The sequence below is a fragment of the Anas acuta genome, chromosome 17 (assembly GCF_963932015.1).
Source record: "Anas acuta chromosome 17, bAnaAcu1.1, whole genome shotgun sequence".
NCBI lineage: Eukaryota > Metazoa > Chordata > Aves > Anseriformes > Anatidae > Anas > Anas acuta.
Window position 1 is genome coordinate 4535389 of NC_088995.1, and position 23705 is coordinate 4559093.

At 52.8% G+C, this 23705-nt stretch overlaps 1 protein-coding gene across 3 annotated transcripts in view; it reads left to right on the forward strand.

Annotated features, from left to right (window-relative positions):
- Nucleotides 1-6529: 6529 nt before the first annotated feature.
- RTN4R (reticulon 4 receptor) overlaps nucleotides 6530-23705 on the forward strand; it is a 72555-nt gene continuing 55379 nt past the window's right edge. For 2 of the 3 annotated variants that reach the window (XM_068653931.1, XM_068653930.1), the window contains exon 1: nucleotides 6544-7322. Coding sequence is in view for 1 of the 3 variants with exons in the window: in XM_068653930.1 (XP_068510031.1) it covers nucleotides 7301-7322 (22 nt within the window). In the remaining 2 variants the exon portion in view is untranslated. Of the gene's footprint in view, nucleotides 7323-23705 lie in introns of all 3 variants that reach the window. The other variant, XM_068653928.1, reaches the window with a different exon arrangement.

Consider the following 23705-nt stretch of genomic DNA (forward strand, 5'->3'; position numbering starts at 1 on the left):
AGTTCCTGCTCCAGGGTGGTTCCCTTTCATCCATCTCCCGCTAATGATGGCAGCAGGGAGAGGGGAAGAGTCCCCAATTTTTGGCTTGCAGTAGCTTTACCTTCACCATCTATGGACAATCCTTGGAGTTGGTTCATGCTTGGTAGCAAATCAACGTCATTTGGGAGGGATAAGTCTTGGCCAAGGAGTGACAAGACAGCTATCGCGTCTGAACCCCCTCCCCCCCAACTGCACTGCATAAGATATAGAAGCATCCCTGGAAATATCTGCAGGCCCTGGAGGGTTTCAAGTTAAGACATGAGCTAAGAGAGTAATCTAAAATGAATAATTTATTTTGGTGAATTTTGCTTCCCTCTGTTTACAGATTGTCTAGGAGCAGATTGCAGCTTTCGCACCTCAATTCATTATTGGAAACTATTTGCAGATAGTTCCCGGTCTGCAACTCATTTGCTAACTCTGTTGGGAGTACTGCAGATCTGAAATCAGAGCTGTTTTGAATGGTCATGTGGTACTGCTATGCTCTCATTCCTCCATGAAATATATGTGACGTTTAGAATCAGGCTTTAAGGGCAGATGCTCCTAATCACGAATTAGGTGTTCATTTTCTGCCAATGCTCTCTGGTGGCCCTTCTGCATGTCCCTACAACTGCCTCTGCCAGGACATCCATCAATATCAAGGGAGTAGGAGTCAGTCTCAAAAAAAAAATAATAAATAAATAAACTGGAAACAAAACAAACAACAACAACAACAAAAAACACTAGGAGAAAGCATATCTCACTATCTCAAGGCAGAGAAACAATATGCAGCAAGCTTGAAGGAAAAACAAAAGGCTGACCCACTTACTGAACATATGAGCTACAGCCCACACTGTCAACGTGGTGGAGTTGGGAACAGCAGAGCTCCTGAAATTCTGACTTGTGAGCAGTTACAGGACCTGGGGGCTGACCCCAGCTGAATCATACTGGAGTGGCTGTGATGGAGCTGCTATATTTCAATTACTGCTCTCAGGAATGCTCCTACGCCCTGGCACTGTGTCCAGCACAGGTCCTGGTGGTTCAGGGATGGCCATGGAGTACGTACAGGATCTGGTTACCAGGCCTTACTGAAGGGGCATGGAGATAGGTTTCCATGCCCCACAACTTGCTTGTTTTGTAAACTTTGTCCTCTGGAGATTTGGCATTCATATGGCTGTGGGTGAGAGTCTCCATAGAGCAACAATGCAGAAATGGGGAAGGTATTGCTCTGCTGGGCTGTCATGGATGAGGACACTGTGTGGGCCTGAGGGAAAAAGAGCCACACCAATAAAACTCAGCCCTCCTTCACTCTGCAGTCAAGATGCATGGAGTGCACAGGACTGCCTTGGCTCAGCTCCACTTATCCTTCATCCATGTTTGGAATTTGGTTGCTCTTCTCTCTGCTCCCCTTGGCTCACTTTGTTACTGGATGACACCTCTTAGGGCTTTGTGTTTCCCCTTCTCCAAAGTCTTCCACTGTTCTCTGTTGTTTCACAGTCAGGACATAGCAAGCTTAGGGCAGCTCCAAGCCATGTGCAAACTCTCGGCTAAAGTCCCCCTAACACCTAACAAGCAGCATTCTATGAGAGATGCCTGGGTGAATCTCCCTTCATTGTCCTAAAGATGCTCTGAAGGGTTCCAGTCTTTGCAGTGCTGCCAGGACCAGGTGGGAACTGTTTGCTGCATGACAAGAAGGGATTGAAGTGTCAGGCTGAAGCGAGTGCTGAGATGATTTACAGGAGTGACTCGTCCAACCTGACCCTATTGCTCACGCAGAAGAGGCCTGAAATCTGAGAGAAATCACGAAGCAGAAGCTATGAGGCTAATAATTCACCTTCCTGGGAGAGGCAGCATCCGTGGGGAATCACTGGCTATGCAGGGGTTGGATGCACTGAGAGAAGGGAAGGTTTTCTCACTCTGCTTTGCCCATCCAGGCACTCCAAGGCTTTGTTGTGTTTTCTCATGGCAATAGGGAAAAAAAAAAAAAAAAAAAAAAAAAAAAAAAAAGCACATAAGAACAATACAGACAATACAGATATTCAGTGTTTTTTTCTGAACTAACATGATACAGTGCTGGGCTGAGATAGGTGACACAGACAGTCTCCTGCCTGCAGTAGGAGGTTGGTCTGAGCCAAGTAAAGCTCACGCCAGGGCCCAGGACCCTGGTCTTAAGCCACGTCTGGGTGCCTGAGGAATGGCAGAAAGAACAGTAGGATGAGTTTCTACCCTTCCCAAAAGGGATGAGCAGGACGTGGAATTTCACAGTTCTCCTGTTGGGAGGTCAGAGCATGTTTGCTCCACCTGAGCCACTGGTCCTGCTCCCACACAAGCGAATGTGGCAATCAGTGCTCACTGCAAAGGCAAAACTCACCTGCTGCCACCTGTATTGTTCCCTCACAGAGGACACATGGCTGACCGGAGAGTTTCCTACCTGAATGGTTCCCTGTTGCACATGAGTGCAGGGCCCAGTGCTAGGGTCCTCTTGGGGTGTAGACGACTTCACTGCACTGGTGGCAACATGCATGTACTGTGAAGGTCCCACACTCCCCTAGTGCATGTGCGAAGCTGTGATTTTCCCTTTCTGTTTCCCCTCTGCCTTCTCCTTAGCATTCTCAGACCCAGGAATCTGCCCCAAACGTGTCAGAGCCACTCTGCTCACACAAAAGGACAAAGAGAGCAAATGAGCAGTTGAAGCCTTGCAAACAAGAGCCACAATCTAAAGGAAGAGAATTGATCTAAGTGTGATTAAGACTTAGGTAGAGACGATCATGTAATTATCCAGTCAAAGCAAGGTGTCTCTTGATCTCAGTGAATGTTGGCTCCTCTCCAAGCTGCAAATGAGCTGCACAGAACTACTCATGCTGTAATTGCAAGCCACCTCAGGTCTCCCAGGAGATCTCCTGCTTGGGAGAATCTTTCTCCTTGCCAGACAATGCTTAGTTAGCCATGCTGGGAAATGGACAGTGCAAATATCCCACATACAGGCACGGGGGAGAACCAGTCTCTTGTAACACGAGCTTGGAGAGCCAGATGGCACTAGGGTTGGGACCAGCACAGACACCACCATACTGTGGTGCATCACTTTGCGTGCCAGGGTCACAGCCACCTTGTTACTTCACAGTGACCTCTGTGCTGCGAAACGCTGGGTCTCAAACCTGCCCAAAGTGGTGCAGGAATCTGCAAGAAAAGTCAGGCCCAGCCCTCTGCGGATGTGCTCTCTCCATTTCGAGATTAACCTTTCAGAAATGTCAGCCAAACAGCCACACACAGGCTGCTGCCTCTGTGGTAGAACCTGTAATTTTTGGCCTTGTGACTACAGCTTCAGTTAACTCCTTCAGTGCTCTTGTTCACCTTCCCATCCTCTCCCAGATGATTCCAGCTCCAAGGTCCTTTTATCTACAGTGCTCTTCATGCTCTGCATGTAGGTGACCTCTCTTTCCTAATGCACCACTTGGGATGGCGATGTCAGAGAGCACTACTCAAACATCAGTGCTTGAAGGTGTGTTCAAAAGTGAGGAGTGGCACATTCGTAACATGCAGTAGCTAGGCTGTCACTGCAGACAGAGCAGGGCAGGATAGTATCATCCTCCCTCCCTTCCCCAGAAGATGTCCAAAAACCAACAAAGCGTGCTACCAGCAGATTGTACAGGGACACTCCTTGTCTATCCCCAGACCTCACCTTTCCTTCACACATTAAACTCACGGACATCTCTCCTACTTCTTCAGAGCAGAGCTGTTACCTGTCACAGACTGTCCTGAGCACCCAAAGGAGACAGCAAACAGCATAGAAACCATGGTCCTATCCAGCCAGGAGGGCTTGACCTTGTGAGGGCATAGTTCTCCCTTGGCAGTGTGTTCATTTAGTGTTTTGGACAGCGTGTGCAGGACCAGCAGAGAAGAGAGGGGCTGTATGGTGCCAAGCTGCACGCAGTATATGAAGGGTAGGGTAGGGCAGCACCCACTGGATGGGGTGTAGGTTGAAATAAAGGATGGGCAGAGGTACGGCTGGAGGTTGCCCTTGCGCAGAATGAGTAGAGGGAACTGAGAACACAAAGCCAACTGTGCCCTGCCATCGGTCCCCAGGGAGCAGAGGTTGGTGCCTCGCTCTGTGCTTCCCCTCCCCAGGGAGCTGCAGGGAGCAGTGAGGCTGCCTCTGGGCCTCCTCTTCTCCAGCTTGGACAATCCAGGTGTCCTCAGCCTCCCCTCACAGGCCATGCCTTCAACCCTCTTCCAACTTCGTTGCCCTCCTCTGGATGCTTTCAAGGATCCTAACACCCTTTTTGTATTGTGGTGACCAGAACTGTATACAATATTCAAGGTGAGGCTGCACGAACACTAAATAAGCAGAAGGTAAGACAGAGTGCAATTAGACTATGAAGATCTGGAGGTGTGGGAAGGAAGAGAACTAGGGAATGACCCTTGCTCTCTAGAGGGGCAGAAAAGACAATGCTCAGAGCAACAGGCATCTCTTACCTTCCCCAGCTGTCATCTCCCATCTCCAGGGAAGAGGGAATGGGGTCTCAAGGCACTAGGCTATACCTTCACATTTGGACCATGCTAGCAGGTGTCTGGGTGGTTACAGTTCTCCTGGCTCATCTTTTGGTGGGTTTTCAAAGGTGAACTGGAAGTGAAAATTGCAGCTGGGAAAGGAAGAGCTGGTGGCTCAGGAGACTGATGCAGGGGAAGGTTCTCTGACTGACAGATGAGAAAATGTTAATAAGGTTTGTAAGGCAAGGTAGCTATGTGAGACATATTGGACAGGGTTATTTGCACCTTTCTTAGTTATCTGAACCCACGTATCTTAACTGAGTAGAAGACAACACCTCACAGTCCTCCTGTCTCACCCTTTATGCTTCTTCCCCAGCCTGGCTCCTGGCACCACAGTGCCCTGCCTCTGAGCCAGGCTCTGGAGGTAGGTGTCCCCAGTCTCCCCCCACACTCAGTCCTGACACAAGTGCTTGTGCAAAGATTTCACGAGGGCAACACATCCCTCAAAGCACATCCTGCTTCCAGATGTTCCCAGCAAGTCCCCAAAACGTAGGCCTCCAACGAGTGTTGCTGCATGAGAATGTGGCTGCATTTACACGTGGCAGGCTTTGCTCTGTCCTGAGAAAAGCCAAGTTCATCTCTATTCTGGTGCCACCGAAAGTCCTGTGATGACACGGTGCAAAAAAAGCCTCAAACACCGTGGGACAAAAAGCTACATTCAGCCAGGTCAGCCAAGACACCGCTGCTGTGCTCTGCAGTCCCTGATCCCACCTGAGGGCCCCTTCCAGAGCTCTGCCAGCTGCAGCCCTCCAGGTCTGGTCCCGCTTCTCATGATCCACCCGTATGTCCCAAAGAAAGCCTTTCCCCAGCGCTGTATTTACACTTTGGTTGTGGATGATGGGTAAAACATCAGCAAAGGGGATCTGGAGGCCATCCAGAAGACATACCTCCCAGGAATCTTTGGACAGATGAGGTTGTTTGCATAGCTAAAGCCCACGCTTGATAAACTACCTCCAGCTGGCTCAAGTGCACAGCTGGGCCTTCCTTTGGTTGCATTTTTTTCACCTTTTTTTTTTTTTTAAGATGACTATGCACATTGAAGTATCCACAGGTCTTTGATTGAGATGAGATGAGGCATTGTACAAAGGAGAACCAGCTTCCTGGCTCATTTTGGGGCCATCCCTACACCGATACTATAGGGCTATGGGAGGTATGGTCACAACACAAATGCTGCATGCAAGCAGCTCTGGAGGTGGTCAAGATAAGGGTGAGAAAGCGTAAGAGAGGAGTGAATATTCAATAACATACATATACCTATATGTACATGCACACCTATGTATATACATATCTGGTAGTTTGGAACCTCTCACTAGCAGGGCCAGAGCCACTGTATCATGTTCAAAATGTCCTGCTTTTTCTGGCACCATCCTTCTCTCTTCCTTTGCCCACTGAGCAAATGAGTTCAACTTCATGAGACCTGGCTTTCCGCTACCCAGGACTACTGCAGATGGGAGCTGCCCATGCAGTAAGCGCTTGTCTGTTCCAGGACAGGGAAGCTAGGAGGAGGGATGAGGATGGAAAAGCCAGCTTCACCCTACCTTGTCTACAACCAGTGTAAACATCATGCTTTGTAGGTAAACTGAGGTAAGCTGCTGTCCCGGCTGCACATGGGAGAACGGTCCCACAACCACGGGGGTGGGACGGGATGAGAGGGGAAGAGCTCTCCCTTTCGGATGGGATCTGTGCCCACGGGCTCTGCCTCTACCGGGCCTCCCCGGGGAACGCAGCGGCCCCGCACAGCAGCAGCAACGCCCGGCCACGGGGCCCTGCAGCGCAGCGGGTGCGGGCGCTGCGGTTTCCGCCGTCTCTTGGAGCCTCCCCAGAGCGGAGCCCGGCTGCAGAAAAAAGCCCCCGCCGGGGCTTCCAGCAGCCGGGGCTCCGCCTGCCACGAGCCTTCAGTGCGAGCCGAGCCGAGCCGAGCTGAGCCGGCTGCGGGCGGCTCCCAGCGCCGCTCCGGAGGCTGCCTGCGGGCGGCGAGGGGGGGGAAGCTCCGGGAAGGGGGGCAGCGGGCCGGCCCGATGCCGGCATCCTCCCGACCGGCCCTATCCGCGGCCTCCTTTAGGGGGCACCTCTCCTCCAGGAATGAGCCGCCGGTCGCCCTGCCCGGTCCACGGCCGCGCACCGCGGGCACCCGTGGCGGAGCCGCCGCCGCCGCCGCCGTCGGAGCGGGGCCCTGCGCGCTCCGGCTGCCCCCGGCGCGGCCCCTCCCTCCATCCCGTGCCCGTCTCCCCCGTCCTCCCTCTCACTCCTCCAGCCAGTAAATCCGATCTAGGCTGATTCCTCTCACGTCAAACCACATGATCCCATAAAACATTCATCGCCTCTCCAGCCCCGCGCCCCGCTCGCTCGCTCGCTCCCGGGATACAGTGCAGCAGGCTCCGCGCTCCCCACCGCCGCCGCCGCCGGCTCTGCCTCCCCGGGATCCGCCGCAGCCCCGGCCCCGTGCGTGCGGCGGGCGGGAGGGAGGACGGAGGGAGGAGGCAGGCAGGCAGGCAGGCAGGCAGGGAGGCAGGGAGGGAGGGAGGGGGGAGCCTCGCCTGGATGCTGACTCCAGCTCGGGGGCTGCTCATTCCCCCGATGAGCGAGGGCAGCGGCACAGGGAGAGCCCCCTCCCCGCGCGCCGCCGCTCCGCGCTCGGGCTGAAGTTTTTGCACGAGGATCTGCCCCGCTCTCGCAAGGATTGTACCGGCTGCCGCTCGACTTTGCGCCTCCAGACGTGCCTTCCCCGACCCCTAAGATGAAGAGGGCGATAGCTGAAGGTAGGTGCGTCCCCTCGTCCCCCTCCCTTCTCCCCCCCCCCTCCCCTTCCCCTCCCGCCGCCGGGGCTCCCCCGTTCCCCGGGGGGGTGGCAGGGCAGTGCAGGGCGAGGCGGGCGCGTCCACAACTTCGCACCGCACCGGGAACTTCCCTCCTTGCAACTTTCTTCGGCGGAGCGTTCAGGTCCCGCCGCGGGGGAGAGGGGCCGGACCCCGGGGGCCCGGCGACGCTTCTACCCCTAGCAGCGCTGCCCGAGCCCGGCCGGGGAGAGGCGGCGGGGGGAGCGGAGGAGAGACCGGGGCTGGATGGGGGACACCGGGGCTGGATGGGGGATGGCTCCATCCCCGGAGCGGGGCTACGGGCTGAGGTCCCCCCTGCTCCGGACTCCCCCCTCCTCCCCCCGCCTCGGCCCGGCCCTGGGGTGGCCAGGCTCCCCCCGAGGTTGGGGTAGGCAAAGTGTTAAGGAGGCCGGGCCGGGGGAAGCGGCGACCTGCGCTCTCAAGGCTGCCTCCCAGAGGGGCACAGCCCGTGCTGGGGGAGGTGGCCGGAACCGCGGCGCCTGCGAGGAGGGCGGGGGCAGCCCGGCTTTCCCTCCGCTCCCCTCCCGGCCGGTGAGGATCGAGGCTCCGCTCCCGAGCCTCCAGCGGAGGCTGAGCCCCGGCCCCGGCCTCCTGCGGGTGCCTCCGGCCGGGGAAGTTCGCGGAGGCTCCGGGAGCCCCGGCACCGGCAGCGCGGCGGAGGACGGCGATTACCGGGGCTCGGCGGGGATGCGCGCAGGGCCCCTCCCTCAGGGCCCCCCCGCCCCGCTCCGTCTCAGCTCGGTGCCCACTAGCGAGAGGAGCTCGGGGTACAGCGGGGGGACCCCACGTCGGGGGGGTAGGGGGGGAGGCCTGGCAGAACCTCCTCCTCCCGCAGAAAATCGCCCTTTTTCATCTGCTCGGGCAGCCCTGGAGACAGCTTTTCCCTTCCAGCTCCTGGTGTGGACGGATGGGGCTGGGGCTCTGCCGGCAGCAGCAGCCGGGGGCTGCGGCTGCTCTTGGGGGTGCCCCGCTGTGCACTCGTGGCTTTGCCCATTCGCAGCCTCTCCGGGCGGAACCCGAAATAAAGACCTATGTCTGGAGGAGCACACGCTCTCACTCTGCAGGTTCGGGCCGCTTGGAGAAGCGTGTGCCAGCCAGGTGTGCTTTTGGAAAGCCAGTCCTCCAGGGGTTGCAATTTTTTAACTATAGCGATCAGCCTCGCATAGGAGCTCCACTGCTGTCCAAGCTGCTGGACAAGGGAGTGTTTGACATGCAGAGCCTCTTGCTGTGTGGAGTCTCTTCCCGTGTGTGCCATCTTCAGCTTGCTTCCTTTTTCCATCACTGACACAAATAGATTTTTTTTTATTTTTTTTTGAGGGCTTTCTGGCTAATATATTTGTGATGATCAAGGGATATCCCCAAGCGCTGATCCAAATGGCACCCTATCTCTTTCGGATAATTGGAATCATTTTTAGTTCTGAAACTGTCAATTTATTTCTGTTAGGAAAACACCCTGGGGGCAGGCTGCAGTGATGGCTTCTCCTGTGGGCCCTTAGCGGATACTGGTATTTCAGCATCCATTCGCTATGCGCTGTGCCATAGGTGTATGGGTTACCCGTTAGATTTGCACGCAGTGGTTTTGTGAGCGTGCACGAAGTACCAAGCTGGGGGTGTGGGCTGATTGCCTGCCGTGATGCTGTAGGGAGGCTGTCAGCCATGCAGAGCGGTACCCAGGTGATGGGTGTGGTACGGGTGCCCAGGACAGCCTCCTGCCTCGCACCGTTTGTGATCCTGCTGCAGCACAGCCCTTCCTCTGCGCTGTGACTTTCCCTGTGCTTCCGGCTGCTACCAGCATAATGTGAAAAAAACACTGAAGATAATGAAATACAGAAACTGTGTTACAATGGTTTTATTTATAGAACAAGGCTTTGAGGGTTTGGGTTTGAGTTTGAGTTTTTTTTTTCCCTCTGTTGTTTTTGAGTTGCTTGGGTTGCCTGGATTGCTGAGAGTTGTGACTGTAAAGTCCTTGTGAACCTTGGAAGATTATGTTTAGGTGAATGACCATCCTATGGCATCTGGACTACATTTCCCACCGTGGGCTGCCTGGATGCTTCAAGTGCATTGTAAGCCAGAAATAGCCACCAGGGGCAGTTAGAGGCAGAGCTTTCACCTGGTGTTCTCAGCACTTACTGCTTTATTAACACAATTTATTTATATTGAAAGAGGTTTTTCCATGCTTATTCTTTATACAATTTCTTATAAAAATAAAAGCCTATAATATGAGAACCTACACCAAACTCAGAGAATACCTATTCACTGATGTGAGAACGGCTTTCTTTTTATTGAGAGAAGACACCATTCATCAGGGTATTATTTCATGTTTCCTTTCTGTACAATATTCATTCATATCAAGGATACTCATTATTTCGGGAGCTTTGTCCCCCATTCCCCACTGGACAGAACAATACCTGAGTCCTATATTCTGTGGGACCATCCAAGTTTGGAGAGGCTTTTTAAAGAGAAGTACCGGGGCAAAAAGGCTGAGGTGCCATTGTGTTGCTCCATGCGGCAGGGTTGTATCAGTGCAGATGTGGTTGTGTCCCTGCTGTTTTTGTGATGTCTAAGATATTTTTTGTGACCTCTAAGAGCACCAGAGAAAGCTGATCCAGAAAATAAGTAAATTAGGCTGCCCTCTTCACTGCTGTGACTTGTGGGCAGCAGGTGCCCACAAGTTGCTGACCACCAGCGTTAGGGAATAGGGCAGCTCTGTCCTTACAAGCCACGTCCTTCATTAATGACCTGCATCCTGTGCTCAGATTCTTTGAGCATAACCAGAGTGAAATCCTGCTGGGAACCTGTGCAGGAGACTGGTTATAAAGTGCAAAGGTGACAGCAGTGGGAAGAAGCATGGGGAAGAAGGGAGCAGTTTGCTGCACCACCGAGGTGCCTCCCTCTGTTTTGGTCTGCTACCTGCCCTGCTACCTGCTCAGAAGGGGCAATGGGAATGGTTGTGTGTCCAGATGCTCAGCCTGGTGGCTCACCATTGAGCTGGAAGCTGGTTGGAGGTCTGTGTGGGTCCACAATTCACATCCCCACAGACGTCTCCCATAACACTTCAGTGCACTAGCGACGATGGTCTCATTCCTCTGTAAGCATCTACTGACGCCAATGATAATTTCAGCCATTTAGCCTTTGAAAACGATAAGCAAAATCTGCGAATCCAGCAGCACCTCTGTGAATTTTCCGCCTTTTCTGGCTCAGAAGCAGCATGGGATAATAAAATAGGGGCAGGGAAGGGGAAGGATGTTCCTGAGCCCAGCTCTCAGGCTCGCTGCCATGCGCCCTGCAGGCATGGTAATACTGCTGTGGGAGCCCTGAACAGCACAGCATCCTCCTCCCCTTTCCACCCTGAGCCTTGAAGGAGAGGAGGAGGGAAAGGGAAAATCAGTTGAGCCAGAGCCTGAGCACAAAGCAGGACAAGGAAGATTGCAAAGAGCTGAGCTCTAATCTCTGTGCTGAGCCTTCCTGTGGCTGCTGTGCCCATTGCTTGTGTACCTCAGCCCTGCCGTGCCGTGTGGTGCATCCTGGAGGAGAGGCTGAAGCTGCAGCCCGAGTGCAGGATTCACCCTGCACAACCAGCCGGAGGCGGAACTGAAGGGAGAAGAAAGGAGATGCTCTAATTAGGTGTGCGTTCTCTTCCCCTTGGATTTGCAATGCTTTCTGCTGCTGTCACCTTCATTAAGACATATCTCTGAGTGCCAAGTGCTTCTTTTGATGTTTGTAAAGGGGTTTATTTATCCAAGAGACATGTGTACAGTGGAGCAGGAGTATCCTGTGCCACTGCAAAGAGGAGCCGTAAGAGGCAGCATCACAGTATGGTGCCTGCAAGGGCTGGGAATTGCACTCAGGCTTCTCCTTCCTGTCCACATGAAAGCTCCGTGCTGTGTCCTGGAGCCACTTGGATCTGTCTGGGATTTGTGAGTAACTGGGCTTCAGGGCAAACACGTTACAGCCACACACAAGTGTGGGAGGGAGGAGGGAGCTTGCGATGTGCAGAGCCCAACCTCTCCTTCCCTTTCATGCTTATGGTTGCAACTCCTGGAGGTTTCCAGAGACTGAAGGAAAAGAGAGGCAATTGTGCTGAAAAGTCACAGTCAGCAAAAAGAAGCAAAGGGTGGATCCTCCCATGTTTGCGTAGAGATGGCAAGCCAATTCATTACTGACTTTGCTAAAATGTGCAAACTCACCTCAGCTTGCGCTGGTGTCTTCTTATGGTGACAGGGACATGCAGCAGCATGAATTTTGTGTGGCTGATTATCCATGATGTGGTGTACAGGGATGATACATGGACTCAGAGCAGGGTGGCATCAAAGTGACAGATACTTCATTTGGTGTGTGCACAGCATGCATAGAAACGTCCCACCTGGATTTAAGGTACAAAGCGTCGGCATGTGGTGTACATGGGTTTTGTCCCTATTCATTTTACCTTTAGAAAGCTCCTGGAAATCCGGGCTTCTGGAGTCTGCTTTTGACTTCCCTGTATCCTTGAGTAGGTCAGCCAGCTTTCCTGTGATTTAGTTTCTGTTTTTCCAGCTCTAACACTGGGAGAGTGATGCTGAGTTATCTCCCAGTGGACCCAGAATGTGCGTAAAGGTCAGCCCAGAGCTAAAACGTGCAGGTCTGCGCTGTTGCCAGTCGCTTCTTCAGCAGTGACACAGTGGCAGGCAACAAGACTGATGATGTTCTCCTTAGGGGTGTTGCTGCATCAACAGCAGGTTTGTCTCTCTGGTCTGGGCTGCCTTCCCCACAACCTTTGCATTGCAGCTTGGAGCTGAACAATAGTGCCAGCAGATTTTATGGTATTTACTCTCTCTCTTAGGTCTCTGCTCCTGGAATCAAGGGATTAGAAAAGTACTTCAGTTTTATTTTGCAGCCTTCCTGCTTGTCAAGAAAAGCCAAATCATTACACAAGCATGTGCAAAACATTGAGAATTTTGAAAGCAAGAAAATACTTGCATCTTGTGATTTTTAGTATAGTTTCTTGGGAGCTCAACAGTATGGGGCTGACATCAGCCTGAAAACTGGCAAGCAGCAGGCTGCAGCCTTTCCCCCCAGCAGCGATAGGGTCTTTTCTACATGGGTCAGGCAGGGCAGGGCTTACAGGAGATTTGCTTTCAAAAAATTCATTGAACACTTTGGGAGAGGTGTCTGAAGGTCTCTAATTAGCCTGCTCCTACAACAGCTGATGTCAAAGCTTGATCAGGTTGCTCAAGGGCTTGTGCCACCAAGGATGGAGCTGTCCCCTCCTCACCCATAGCTCAGACTTGTTCATCTTTTGGGCTAAGGCTGCTCAAACCCTTCTCCACCCGGCCTGCATCAGGACTATGTCCCATGTCCCTTTGGCATGGTCAAGGTACTTCTTTGTCACTGGATACGGCAGTGGTGGAGCTGTCAGAGCAGGAGTGATGGTGCATGTAGTGCTTGGGACCATGCTTGATGGGAGTGAGTGGTTGTCCTTGTGGTGTCAGGAGAAGGCACGGAGGTTGATCACAGAATAACAGAATGGCTCAGGTTAGAAGGGACCGCAAAGATCGCCCAGTTCCAACCCCTTGCCATAGGCAGGGATGCCACCCACTAGATCAGGTTGCCCAGGGCCTCATCTAACCTGGTCTTGAACACCTCCAGGGATGGGGCATCCACAATCTCTCTGGGCAACCTGTTCCACCCTCTGAGGGAAGAACTTCCTCCTAACCTCTAATCTAAATCTTCCTGTTTTGAGTTTAAAACCATTCCCCTTGTCCTGTCGTTATCTGATTGAGCAAAGAGTTGCTCTCAATCTTTTGTTATAAGTCCTCTAAATTGAGACCAAGAAGGAGCTGAGAGTGGGGTCACAGTCTGGGTAAGACAGAAGGCATTTCCTGACATTTTGGTCTCGGATGTGTCCACTTTTCTGGCTGCGTTTTGGAGGTGGAGCACTTGGAGGTATTTTTTATGAACTATTTACAGCTCTCCCAGCATGGTCTCCCACACCAATGTTAGTTAAAGCAATTTCTCAGATTTCATTTGCTAAAAGCCTCAAAAATGCAACAATACCCTCTGTTACTCCATCCGGTTTTATGCAGTAGAGAACAAAAGAAAAAAAAAAAAGTGCAATTTCCCATTTTCTGGAGCTGGCAGTACCTCCCTCTCAGACTGGGCAGCACTCAAGTACTCCAGGCTGCTGCACAGTTTTCTGGTATAAAGCAAAAATGGTATTTTCTCACCTCGTGTAGGCACACGTTGTTGATCTTGTCTAGCAATGGGGACTAGATAGCACCATGTCTGCTGCCAGTCCTCCCTATAGACCTCAAACCCAGTGTTTGCTGGAAACCTTTCCTGGATGTGGTGCAGTGGCAGTAACCTCTCTGAGGACAAACCCCACAGCCCTGGAGGTGCTGGTGGGAAGGGCTCTCTGGCGCTTGTAGCACAGCCTCCCCTTCTGAGCACGGCTGTCACCAGTGGCAGCTTCAGTCAGCGGGGTCTTTCCCTACCTGAGTCTTTGAAATCTCCAACAACAGAGGCTTTCTGGCCTTTTTCAGTGCAGGAGTGGATTAAGAAGCTTTTCCTGATGTCCAAACTGAATCTCCCAAACTGCAGTTCTTGGCTACGGCTCCTTGCTGTGTCACCTGGCCTCACGAGGGAGTGTTCAGCTCCAACATTACTGCTTCCTCAGTAGTTGTAGGCCACTATATGATTATCCCTTCACATCCTCTTTGCCTGACTCAGCCACCTTGACTCCCTCTACCTGACCTTGTAGGATGTGTGCTGTAGGCTCCTGACCACCTACATAACTCTCCACTGGATCACTTTGGTTTCTCCATGTCTGTTTTGGGCTCAGCAGCCCACAGCTGGACACAGGGTTCAAGCTGCAGCTCCCCAGTCCTGAACAGAGTGGGACAATAACTGCCCTCACTCTGCTATCCACACACCCATTGACACAGCCCCCGGATGTAGTTGCTGTATTCATCATTAGAGCCACCATTTGCTCATATTCATCTTGGGAAGCACCACAGCCCCCAGGCCACCCCTCTGCTGGTTGGTTTCCCTTGCTTCTGCCCAAATTCCAGCATAGACAGCTAAGAAGAAACCAACCCTTGACATGGGATCCCTTCTTCCTTCCACCACCACCATCCTTAGATGGTCAGAGTCCTTTTGCTAAATGATCCTTGTTTTGCTGTTTGCTTCCTTGCAGAAAAACTGCCTTGCACTGCATGTTTCTGTACGTTATCTACAGAGGTCTCCACGAAAGTCTGGAGTATCTTTATTGTCAGCTATGTTTTGATACCCATCTACAGCTATCATTCCACATGGAGATAAAAAAAAAGAGAAAACAAACACATCACACCAGTGTAGTGAGGTTCACCGCCTGCATGGCAGTTTCCAGCCAGTCACAGCTTTGCTCCATCTCGGGGGAATTCGACCTTCCCTCGGATGGCTCTTTGAATTTTGATGCCTTTTTAACAATTGTGGTTTCTTTCATCTCTTTGTGTTACACCTTCCTTTGGAAACTAAGGAATGTTTGCATTCGAATTTGATGCTTTCTTTCCTTTCCTGAGTGCACAGGATAATTATAGTGCCCAGCATGGATGTGTACTAACTGATCAGTTATTAGTAATAATTATAATTTACATGATGGTCTAGGAAGACAGGGCACTAATACAGTAGAAGTGATGCTCTGAGATAGCAGCTCAGAATTGCTTACTGATGTGTCAGATCCTCTCCCGTGTGCTGCTCGTTGGGGAAACTAGTTAACTTTTTTTTTTGTTGTTGTTAAGAACAAATCTTTTGCAGGAGCCATCTGGCTGCTAAATTCTTCTCCTGAAGCTGTGCAGTTTGCTGGGAGTTCATTTGCGTCTTTAGCTACTAAAGAGAAAGTAAAAGTGACTGATTAGTCTAAGACTGGGACCATTCACATCAAAGTGACAGATTTTGTGAGCTGGATTTGGGAAAGTGCTTAAAAATGGTGTGTTTTCATTAAATTTTGAAGACTGTGGGCAGAACTGTGCTCTCGGCACTCCAACACAGCTCTCGACTCTGCACCCTGCGTCGTTATGTCAGAGTGAATTGTGTGGCTGTTAAAATTTGTGTGTGCTTGTTTGATGACTTTAAATATTGATTTTAATTGTGCGTCTTTCTTAAGGCCGTGAGTGATGATCAGAGCCACGTACAATACACCGCGCGCATAACACAGCAACGTGCGCAGTAAAGATGCGAACCCAGCCTGACTCTTAAATAGATGGGAGGAGGGGGAGGAAAGGAAAAATCTTTGGAGGCCCAAGATCCAGTTTTCTTTGCTTCCAGGCACCACAGGGGGCTTTGTCAGAGACATGCCATCGGCTGCCACGCAAGCCAGGATTTCAGAAGCCTTTTGGAAGTGCTGGTGTCAGGCTATGAAGGCTCCTCTGTCAGAAGGTGTCTTTTGAAATCATAATAACAAATGCATAGTTTGTTAACATTGTCTGCAGAGCAAAATGATCGCTTGAAAGCCAGCAGCACATCTCCATGGCAGCATCCTGCTTTTAGGGGTGATGGAAGAAGCAGTGATGGGGAGCAAAGCCCCCTCCCTGGCACAGGTTCCTTTCCAAGCGTGCGTGTCCGGCACGGGGCTGGCCGTGATTGATGCTTGACGTTTCCCATGCTTGTACAAACATGGTTAGCATTGGCTTTACACTAGAGGGCTGTCTGTCCCTTTCCCTTCAGAGGAAAGGCATTAGTCTGTGCGCTGTGAATGCTCTTGTCGTTCACAGTCTCCAAACAATTTGACAGCGGCCTGTTTTGTCAGGAGGGTAATGTGAAGCGGGCTTTTACTTACTGGTCCCCGCCTCCCTTTGTGCTGCATAAGAACATTCAAGTCCTGGTCTGTGGAGCTGTTTGTCTGGAGTGACATGAAACCTCTCTGGTTATATTGCAAGGCACTCTCGCCTCCTCCACCGAGCAAGTGCAGCCACAGGTCAGCAGCCTCGCTGCAGAACCAGCAGGCTTCAAACAGGTGGGGACTTTCCCCTTTGTTCTTTCAGGCCATTTCTGCTCTCAGCAGTGAGGTCTCCAAATGTTAGCACGGGGGCTCACTCTGCTCTTCCAGTCATATCCTACGGCTGCCTTGTGCTTGTGAGGGGCTGAAGCCCTGGACGTCAGCAGATGCACTCTGCAAGTTGTGGTTTGAGATGCTTTGGAAATGGCTGTCCTGGGGGCTGGCAAGGGTCTTCAGGGCCCCTCAGTCTGAGAGAGGTTTGGCAGCCTTCTTTCCATAACCTCAGGTGGGACAGCTTCCTCTGACTGCTGGCAGTGGGGCTGGGACCTCTCTGGAACCACTAGACCTTGGCCACCACCAAGGGCAATTGCTTCAGGTCCATGCAGGCACTCGTATCATTAATTTGTTTAATTCTGTTCCCAGTCACCTTCATCCAACCTGGCTTTAATTTGGGCGAAGGTGGAACCACATGAGGTTTGGAATAGCTTAACAGATCCGGTTTGAATTCAGGACTTTTCCACAGAGTGGTGTGACGCAAACACAAGCCCCTCAGTGCCTTCTGAGTGCGTCGTACCGACTGCCTTTGACACCTTTGTTTCTGTTCCTGCATGCCTCTGCAGGCAATGTTCGGCTCGCTCGGGGCAAACATGGTGTTAATTGAGAGCAGCCAAATCCCTCGGCCCTGGCTAACGAGGGTCTGCTTCAGCGAGCAGGGCTGGAGCTGGGGCCCTGGGTGGGGTGGGAGCCAGCTGGGGGGAGGCACTGGGCTGCGGGCTGGGGCTGCGCCGTGCGCGCACCGAGGTGCAGGCATCGCTTCTCCGCCAGCAGCTGATTTATCAAGTCCAGGGACTCCTGTCGCTCCCTCCCTTCCTCCCTCCCCCGTTTCTCAATTTGCAGCTAATACATCCTGAAGGGAGGGGAGAATTAATAATGGTAATTACAGCAGCTCACGGTCCCGAGTGCTGGCGATGGATGGTGGCAGAGCGCTGTGCCACGGGGGAGCTGGGTGCTGCCTGCTGGGACCTGCTCTCCACCACCACCACCCCATGGCGGGGGGGTGCCAGAAGGTGGATCGGGAGCAGGATGAGATCTGCCATCACTTCAGCCTGGGACAGGGCTGCTCCTGGGCTGGGCATGCAGGATTTTGACACCTGTTGGCTGCCTGTGTGTCACCTGCTGCAGGGGATGGGAGCTGCCAGCAGGCAGGAGGGCATCGCCTGACTTCTGATGTTGCACATCTGCCTTGCCTCTTGGTTTTCTTTTGCTCCTTTGGCTCCCCTGCAGACCTGGTCCTGGGGCACATAAAGGTCTGCAAAGTAGCCCATTTCGCTGTGGTGAAGGCAGCCTGCCCGTGGTGTGGGACGTTCCCTGCCCAAGCACCCAAGGTACTGGGGCCACACCACTCTTCCCCACCCATGGAGACTGAATCCCTTGCTTGGCTAGTTCCATTTAAATGTATTTTAGGGCCACTGGGTGAAACAGCATTAGTAGAGAGCAAAGGGATTCTGTCAGTCAAGCCTGTCGGGGTGGTGTCAGCTCTCACAGGCTTTGAGGTGTCGTTTTCAAGCCTCAGTTTCTGACATCGTGCAATGAAGTGAGCCTTCAGAGCCTGGCCAAAGCCCTGTGGCTTGCACCTAACGCTGGAAGGGGTAATATCTTTGGGTGCAGTGTTACCCACAGGATGAACCATCTCTTCTGGTCATTATAACGCGAACCTTTCCTCTTGTGGCATGCTGTTTGTTGCCTAGAGCTCACTGTGCTCTGACTGAAATGCAGTGCCTGGAAATTGGGCAGTGGCTATTTAAACGGCAGCCCCAGGTCAGCAGTCACTATCTGGCTTTACTGAGGCTGCATCCTCTCCGGTGTGCAAACAGGAAGAGGCTGGGGTTGGGGGTGCTGCTGGGGCTCTGCTTTCCTCCTCGACAAGCGGCTCTGGGTCTGAATAACGGGCCCTTGTTCTCCTAGGTTGGAAGAAAGCACCAAGGGAGCAGCTCAGCCAAAGAGAGACATTTATATGAGTGGCAGAATAAATGAATCTGAGCTGCCTCCTGGGAATCAGCCCAGAAGAGACTGACTTTACTTGGCCATGGCTTTCCAGTGTGAAATGCTTTTCTTTCTCTGTATTTATTTTTGGCTTTCCTAGTGTTTTGCTAGGCTTACAATTAATCCTAAGCTTCTGGGTGGCCAGCTGGGCTGCGGGGAACACAGTCTTCCTCAAAGCAGTTCGCTTGGTCATTTCCTGAGGACCTTGGATAAATTTTCCTGAGGAGCTCCCATAAATACAGGGAGTCCAGGAGTTCCTGACCCATGCCCACCTTGGACTGACGGAGAAGAGGAACCTGTACCTCCAGCCTTTGTGGGAAGGGGGTGAACAAGTTGCTTGGCACGCTCATATCACATGCATGGGGGATTTTCTCTTTCTGGGAGGAGGTGAGAGCAGGGTATGCTGCTGTCACAGCACGTGTGAGTTGGTGGCAGGTCGGTGTGTTTGCATGGGTATTAGGGCTGGGCTCACCTCTCTCACCTAGGTGCACCTGGCATATTTTTATTGTCGTGAGCATCCCACAGAGCATATATTGCCAGCTCCAGCCTGGCCACCGATGTGAAATGTTGGCTGTGGGGTCGTGTGGTGGGCTGCAGGGCTGGCAAACCCTGGGAGGAGCTGGGGCTCCCCAGCGCTCCCTGTGCTGCTGCTCTCTGCCTTCGGTGCTGGAGGGGCATCCCAACCCCCTGATGTATTTGGTGCCTGCCTTCTGCACATGTTCTATGGCAAACATGCAGCAGGTACCCACCAAGGCAGCTCTCTGCATGTTGTGGGCTCATTTCCCTGTGCAGACCTTCTTCCCTCCTCTTGCTGCAGCTGAGATGGACATGTCTGCGCTATGTCAGCTTTGGTTTCTGAGCCTTTTTATCTTGTTCCTGTATTCCTAAAATGAAGGCTTTGCTGCTGTTCATCTGAATATGACCCCCTCGCCACAGGCCTTTGTGCCCCATTTCCTACTTGTAAAGCCCCAGTCTCAGTGAGGGGAAAGCACTGATGCCAAAACTCATAAAACAAAATATAGGGGTGAGGGTGGGGTTTTTTTCTGCTTGTTGTGCTGGTGGGAAATGGGCGTAGATGCGCTTGGGCACCTGCTGCTGTCTGCTGCAATGCAGGCAAGGCACAGGCCAGTGAGCAAAGTGTGGGGCTGGGGCACAAGGTCCAGCTCTGCTGGCGACCTGCTGTCAGAAGGATCATTTAGCCCATGACACGCAGAGGCCATGGGCCAGTGGCCCCCCGCTGCCTCGCCGCGTGGCTGCAGCACGAGCCCCTCCTGATACACCCATGTCAGCGTGTTGCTGTCCTGCTATCTGGAGAGGAGGGGGACAGTAGTCACCTCTGCTTGTCCCCATATTCCCAGGGTTCAGAAGAGACCAGGTGCATGGTGAATGTCCCCAGGGGAGGAGATGGGACATTCTGACAGTCCTGTTGCCCTGAGCTTGGGGAACGCAGTGCTGGACTGCTAAAGAAGACATATGAGCTCTCCCTGTGTGCCAGGCTGGAGCAGCTCAGGCATTTACTGCTCTCTGTAAAACTGAGAATCCTGTGAATTAAAGGAAGGAGCCTGACACTTGGCACCGGCAGAGGTGGGAAGTGATAATTGGAGACGATGAAGGCACAGGAATCTCTCAACATGATGGAAGCTAAATGACACGGTAAGGAAAATTGCGCCTTGTTGTGAGTGTCAAAACTGACACGGAGGCAAAGGAGATGAGCAGTGTTTGCAAGTGCACCCCGACAGCTCCTGTGAGAGGGCCTTGGCCAGGCTTTGGCTCAGCCTGCCTGAGCAGTTCGCGTGATCCACAGCTCCCTCTGCTGCATTCCCCCGCACCTCTCCTGCTTGGGAAGGGAGAGGTGATGGGCAAGATGGGGTGTTTGTGCCAAGCACAGCCTTGTGCTGCCTTGCAGTGGCCCTCCAGGCCCTTCTGGATCGTGAGGCTGGATGCATAGTTGTAAGACCAAGGTGTCCATTAGAGAGTGTGTGTGTGCCTGGATGCATACGCACACGCATACTGAGCTGTGTGAGCAGAGCATGCATGTTTGGAGAAGTGAGCAGGTCCTGGAAAGTGATGCAGGGAAGGCTGCCTTCATTTCTGTCATGGGACAGGGGTGAAAATATTCCTGGGATGAGCCCACTGTTCATCACATGCGGGGGAAGGGTCTGCAGCTTGCTTGGCACCCCAAAGAGACAGAAAAATCAGAGATGCAGAACAGAAATAGTTATGGCTATGCTGAATACAGGCTGATGACAGGCTCTGTTGGGCACCTGGTCTGCACTGCTGCCTGCTGCAGGGGCAGGGTGTGTGTGGGGGCAAGCTGGCAAAGCCCTGCCTGACCTGGTGGTTTGGACCTGGTGGTTTTGGAGGCTCCAGTACACAGGCGATAGCACAGTGACAAGTGGCACGGGGACGGTAGCTCGGCTGTTCCCTGTAGTGCAACAGCCAGATGGCAACACGCTGAGAAGCGTAGGAGGAGAGTGTTTCACTAGCAGGAGAGTCCTACGGAGCTGCCTCCCTCGAGGTCCTGCTGAAAGGCCACGGAAGGTCCCAGCAGGGGCCAAGTATTTATATTTTCAAGAAAACATCCAGCAATGCCAGCCTGCAGGCTCTCCTGCTGCTGGCCAAGGTGGCGGAGAGCTGAGGCTGTGAGACAGCCCTGCTGCCTGCATCCTGCAAGGAGGGGACATCACCAGAGCCAGCTGGGTGGCTCCTTCAGGAAACAAGCAGTGGGTGCCACCAGCCTCAGCACTGTCCATCTTTTTCCTCACCCCAGCGCTGTGGGTGCAGGTGCATCCTTGAGACCTTCTCCCTCTTCAGTATCTCCACGTTGGTTTCTTGCTTTAGAAGAAATTGCTAAGCAGATGAGAGAGCGAGTTGTTATTCTTCTAAGCTTGACACAAAGGTCCAGAGGAGCATAAACAGGGCTTGGGAAGAAAAGGTAGAAGGTAAAGCTGAATATTGAATGCACATTTATCAGTGGTGGATACACTTTGCTCAGCATTACCAAAAGGCTGATGCTGAGCCACTCAGCCTTGCTGAACTGGGAAACTGGTGCCGCCGGGTGGTCCTGTGCCCACGCTCTGGGGGAGGCCCTCTGCTTCTCCCACCATGTGTGCTGCAGGAGTTTCTCGCTGTGTTTCTGAAGCCTGTGGCTGAGCCTGAGCCCTATCCCACTGAGAGCACTCCCTGGCTGCTGCTTTGCTCCTGCTCAGCTGAAGCCAACCCTCCCCTGTCGTGTGATTCACTCCTGGCTTGTTCATTTGAATTTTCAATGGTCCTCCTGCATGCACTATAAAGGGTATTTAATGTGCAGCGTTTTGCTGAGCCTGTAGCCCTTGGAGCTTTTTGCAGAGACTCTTTGTGGCCTCCCTGGGTGCATTATTGGAGAGATGCAGTCCCAGGCACACTGTTGAAAGCAGATGTCGTGCTTGTTAATACAGAATTGCCTTCATTGCTTCTTCCTAGGACACATCCAGTCCTGGTTGTTCCCAGGAGGTATCCTCCTCCATGGCCTGGGATGCTCTACAAATGCATGGACAAAACTTCAACCTCTCCACTGCTCGTGGTCCTTTGCTTTTGTGCCTCTCAGAACCAGAGGCCCCTGCAGAGGCTGCACGGTGCCACTTGAAAGGATCCCTCAGCCCTGGTGGGCACAGGGTGCTGGCGCTCCCCGTGCAGCAGTCTGGCAGCAGTCCATCTCCAACAGCTGCCTGGCTCTTTTGAGCAGCACCAGGAAATATGCAAATTTAACCTTTGAATTTACTGTGCTGTTCTCTTCCTGGGAAATGTCACTCTGGGCATCAAGCTGGGACCTCTGGGAGGGGAGTGGGCATCAGTGGTGTATGCTCCATCTCTGGGAACACAGATGAGGAGCTGGATCCTCCGGGGAGTCTTGAGATGCTCCCTGCAGGCAGCAGCTCCTGTGCTCAACCTCGCTGTCAGCACAAGCTGCCCCGTGCCCCAAATCTGCCCCTGTCAGCAGGGACACATCTCAGTGGCAAGAGCTGCTCGCAGTGCTGGGGACAGGGACAGCTCCTCTACCTTGGGGAGGGCAGCTCGGCAGGGTCTGATCCAGATGGTGCTGCAGGAGGGAGCCCCCTGCCCAGCTGCATGTGCAGCAGATGAGCTGAAGGGAATCCCGTGTGCTGAGGCTGTCAGTGACTGATGGGACCATCCTAGCTCGGGCTAGAGACTAAGATGAAGGGCTGAGTTTACAGGCTGCCCCTGGGAGGTGTCTACGGAGCAAAATAAAGGTGTGATTACAGCGTGGGCAGGAGTGACAGTGCAAAGAAGATGGATTTCAGCATGGCTGAATAACCAAGGACCATAGCCACATCCCAGGAGGGCCCTGCTGTGGTTGCTGGCCCATCCGTGCTGCAGCCTTCCCCGTCATGTCAGATCTGTTACTGTCACGAGCTGCAGCCTGTGTGGCTGTGCCTCTCTCTGCAGCGTTCCCACCACACCTGTGTTGGCTGTGCCAGCTGCAGAGCTCGGCAGCTTCACGGGTGGCTTTGGGGAAGCAGAACACACCTGGGGAGCACTGTCGATGGCTCTAGTTGTGTGGCCCTGGTGCAGGGTGTCCCCCGCAGCTTTTTGAAGTTATTACAGTTTTCAGTGTGCATCTGCCTCTGTGTAAGACAAATGTTTTGGGGTCAGCAGTGCAGGAGCTCTCAAAGAATGAGACAAGGCATGCATCTGGGCTCTCCTCCAGGACCCCCCAGTAACAGTCAGCATGGGCAGTTCCAGGCTAGCCAGACCCTGAAATAACAGAGCAGGGTGCAGCCTACCTTCACAAGCATCCCTAAAAATAGCAAGACAGGATGTCCATGTGATGGGCTTTGGTAGGAATATAGATTCATTTCCCAGCTCCCAGAGGGTTTTTTGGAAACAGCGGAGAGTAAATAAGGGTTTTGAAAGTGATGACAAATACCTTGGAGGTGCCCTTCCAAGCAGCCTTAACTGTTTGAAATTACACTCACATCTCCAGTGGCTCTGAGACAGCAAGCTTGAGGCCCTGAAGATCTCCAGATCTAGCACACTCTTATTTGCTTGGGTGCTAATTAAGAGAATGTCGAAACTCTGATATGTATTCTATAACTCCCTGTAAATTCTGATAAAAGCCATTACAAATCCATCACAGGTGTATTAAAATCTCCTTAATTAATAAACTATAAACACAACAGTCTTCTGGAGAACGACTGTGAGCACTGAAAGGGACCACGGGACAGGGATGGACACAGAGTTGCAGAGCAATGAGGTGAGGTGGGGAGGATGCTGCCCATGCAGTCTTAATTCCCTGGTACCGAGGCAGCACA